The 3,959-nt window shown below is 45.2% G+C and overlaps 1 protein-coding gene across 1 annotated transcript; it reads right to left on the bottom strand.

Moving 5' to 3' along the window:
• Positions 1-2,567: 2,567 nt before the first annotated feature.
• On the bottom strand, positions 2,568-3,390 carry LOC140816039 (uncharacterized). The gene is made up of 2 exons (XM_073175106.1): positions 3,270-3,390; positions 2,568-3,145 (listed from the first exon to the last, which is right to left on the bottom strand). The coding sequence occupies exons 1-2, from the start codon at positions 3,388-3,390 to the stop codon at positions 2,568-2,570; spliced, it is 699 nt and encodes a 232-aa protein (XP_073031207.1).
• Positions 3,391-3,959: the final 569 nt, after the last annotated feature.

The following is a 3,959-nucleotide window of genomic DNA, read 5'->3' as shown; positions in this document are numbered from 1 at the left end:
ATCGAATCAACACTAGGCACCCACATTCTGTCTCTGTATCTCACGATACCATCTGACACTGTGTACAAAACACTGCCCTTAGCTTCATCCTTCAGTCTCCATTTTTGTAGTTGCTCATCTGAAGACTGTCCTGCTCGAATGCGGTCTAGTAAATCAGATTTGACTGTCAAATTAGACAGTCTAGGAGCTCTGCCCTTACGATAAATCTCTAGACCAAACCTCTGAATCTCAGACTGAAGCGGTCTCTGAACTGACAATTGCGCTATGACTGCCACTTTTCTGCTCAAAGCGTCTGCCACGACGTTAGCTTTTCTCGGATGGTAGCTAATCTCGCAATCATAGTCTTTCACAAGTTCTAACCACCGTCTCTGTCTCATATTCAGTTCTTTCTGCGTGAAGAAATATTTGAGACTTTTGTGATCGGTGAAAATCTGACACTTCTCGCCGTATAAGTAATGTCTCCAAATATTCAATGCAAAGACAACGGCGGCTAATTCCAAATCGTGAGTCGGGTAGTTCTTCTCATGCACCTTTAACTGTCTGGAAGCATAAGCTATAACTCGATCCTGTTGCATCAACACTGCTCCTAAACCGAGCTTAGATGCATCGGTGTATAACAAATAATCTCCTTGCCCTGATGGCATGGCTAACACTGGTGCTGAAATGAGAGCTTGCTTAAAAGTATCGAAACTCTTTTGACATTCATCAATCAACACAAATTTAGCATTCTTCTTGGTTAGTGAAGTGAGTGGCACTGCTATAGACGAAAACCCCTGAATAAACTTACGGTAGTAGCCTGCTAAACCCAAAAAGCTGCGGATATCTGATGCATTCTTTGGCTCTAACCATTCCTTGACAGCTGCCACTTTGGCTGGATCCACTTTAATCCCTCTACTAGACACTATATGACCCAAAAACGCCACTTTCTGCAACCAAAACTCGCACTTACTGAACTTTGCAAGCAATTTACGGCTCTGCAAGGTCTGCAAAACTGTCCTCAAGTGCTGGTCGTGCTCTTCATGGCTCTTCGAGTATATGAGAATATCGTCAATGAACACTATGACGAACTGATCGAGGAACGACTGAAATACTCGGTTCATGAGATCCATGAAAATAGCTGGAGCATTGGTCAATCCAAACGGCATCAATAAGAACTCGTAATGCCCGTATTTGGTCCTGAAAGCTGTCTTATGCACATCTGCATCCTTTACTCTCAGTTGGTGATATCCTGATCGAAGATCTATCTTGGAGAACATGGTAGCTCCCTGCAACTGATCGAACAAATCTTCGATTCTAGGCAATGGGTACTTATTCTTGATCGTTACCTTGTTAAGCTCACGGTAATCGATGCACAGTCTCATGCTTCCATCTTTCTTTTTCACAAAGAGTACTGGTGCGCCCCACGGTGAGAAACTCGGGCGGATGAACTCCTTGTCTAAGAGCTCCTGAATCTGCTGTTTAAGTTCTAACATCTCTGCTGGAGCTAATCTGTACGGTGCCTTAGAGATTGGCACTGTACCTGGCATGAGATCAATGGCAAACTCCACCTCTCTATCTGGTTGAAGGCCTGTGACGTCGTCTGGGAAGACGTCTGGAAATTCTCTGACTACTGGCACTTCTGAAATAGAAGGAGTGGGCACGTCAGGCGCTGCTATAACACTGGCCACGAAAGCCTGACATCCCTTGGAAATAAGTCTCCTTGCCTGCATGCACGAAATCATGCGAGGAAAACTCCTCCATCTAGCTGGCTCGAATAGAAACTGCTCCATGCCCAGCGGCCTGACTAATACTGACCTCTTCTGAAAATCAATCAGGACTCTGTTCTTAGTCAGCCAGTCCATTCCCAATATAATATCGAACTCTGGCATCGGCAATACGATCAAATCTGCATACACTAGGTGACCCTGTAGTTCTAGATCGATATCCCTGATCACACTGGTAGCTAACAACTCTTCCCCTGATGGGACTGTCACTGAGAAGTTCATGTCTAGACCGATGGACTTGATGTCCAGCTGATTAGCAAAGGTCTCTGATATAAAGGAGTGAGTGGCTCCTGAATCTATCAGTGCAGTTGTAGCTAATCTCTTTATGAAAATATTCCCTGAGATGCGTTAGCCCAACATAACTTATATCCAAAATACTAACATTAACCTTACGCATAATAAAACTCAATGTCCTATGTCATTTAAAAATAATGCTAACAAGATAGTGACCCAAATATACTCAAACAATACTAGCATCCTAATAATCCCCAAATAAAATTCCACATGCAAGTCAAATAGTACTGAGCTTAGGTAGAAAAGTTTACCGGTAAGTAAAGTAGTATCTGGGTCTGCCTCTTGAGCATGCATGGCAAACACTCTCCCTTGGGTTGGCTGCTTCCACTGAGGGCACTGCTTCAGCATGTGGTCCGTAGCTCCACATTTAAAACATTTACCTGACCCATATAAACATTGCCCCGGGTGCTGACGGTTGCATTTGGGGAACGGTGGAAAATTAGCGGGCTTCTGAGGCGCCCCCTGCTGATGAATGGGACCCTTGCCTCTCGGCGGTCCTGGATAAGGTTTCTACCGTTGCGGCCCCTGATATGGTTTCTTGTGCTGGGGTCGCTGCTGCTGGTGCTGTGGTTGCGGTGGTGCCTGGTAGGGCCTCTTGCCCAACCTGTCAGTCTCAATGTCTCGCTGATCTTGTTCCGCCGCCAGAGCTCTAGAAACGGCAACTGTATACGTAGTAGGGCCAACTACCCTTACATCACGGCGCAAGACTGGCCGCAAACCACTCATGAAATGCCTCAGCTTTGCTTGGGCATCATTAGCTATGAGTGGCACAAAGTAACAACCCTGCTCAAACTTTCTCACAAACTCAGCCACGCTGCTGTCTCCCTGTCGCAGCGTCATGAACTCTGTAGTCAAACGGGCATGTACCTCTTCAGTGAAGTACTTGGCGAAGAACAACTCCTTGAACCCATTCCAAGACAACGTCGGCAAATTAACTGCCACTGATGCGCTGTCCCACCAACGTCTCGCATCTCCTGCTAGAAGGAAGATGGCACATCGGACTCGGTCTACATCCTGCAGCACCATATACTCAAAGATCACCTCTATAGACTTAACCCATTCTTCCGCCACCATCGGATTCGTAGTCCCTGAGAATTTCTGAGGATTCATCTTCTGAAATCTCTCGTACACTGCCTCCGGTTGAGGCCTAGGCCCTGCGCCTCCTGCTGCTGGGGCCTGGTTCCCCGCAAACTGCGAAGAACTGTGTCATACCTGCAAGCAACTGTGCCTGCATGTCTGGTGGAGGAGGTGGTGGAGGATTGGCCTTCTCCTCGACTCGAGGCTCTCTGTCCTCCTCCCTATCTTCTCGGTTAATCTCACGTCTAGGAGGCATACCGTTCCAATAAATTACCCAACACATAAACCGAAAATTCATAAACATGCTACCAATAATATAAGATGCACGTAACTTGAACTAAAAAAATACGAATATGCTGAAAATCATAACTCAATGCATACTACATAACATAAATCTTCAAACTTTAAAACTTACAGACTTGAGGTGTGACCTTGTGAGCTTCTTACGACTGGCAGTAGGCGTAACCCTTTACAAGAACACGGCTCTGATACCAACTGTAAAGTACCGTACTTTTACTACTTAAAAATTTGCGGAAAAATTGAAAATTTTCTTTATTAAATGTAAACATCAATACGGTAGTCACTCAACATTCATAAATAGTTTTGAAATCATCCATCACCAATAAAAATTGTTTAAAGAAAGGCTATCTCGAAATGTCTCACATCAAATCATAAAAATTCAGAGTATTTTAAACTGTGCTTAAAAACATAAACTTGCGGTCCTCGGGTTTAGCCTGCCGCTCAATCCAAGCCGGCCCCATGGTCGCCACCTCCTGTCTCCTCCTCAACGTACTCACCTGCATCAATCAGGTCTAGTGACTAAAG

This window comes from Primulina eburnea, chromosome 16 (assembly GCF_022965805.1).
Source record: "Primulina eburnea isolate SZY01 chromosome 16, ASM2296580v1, whole genome shotgun sequence".
Lineage (NCBI taxonomy): Eukaryota > Viridiplantae > Streptophyta > Magnoliopsida > Lamiales > Gesneriaceae > Primulina > Primulina eburnea.
Note: the sequence above shows the minus strand (reverse complement) of the source record. Positions and strands in the feature narration are given on the sequence as shown.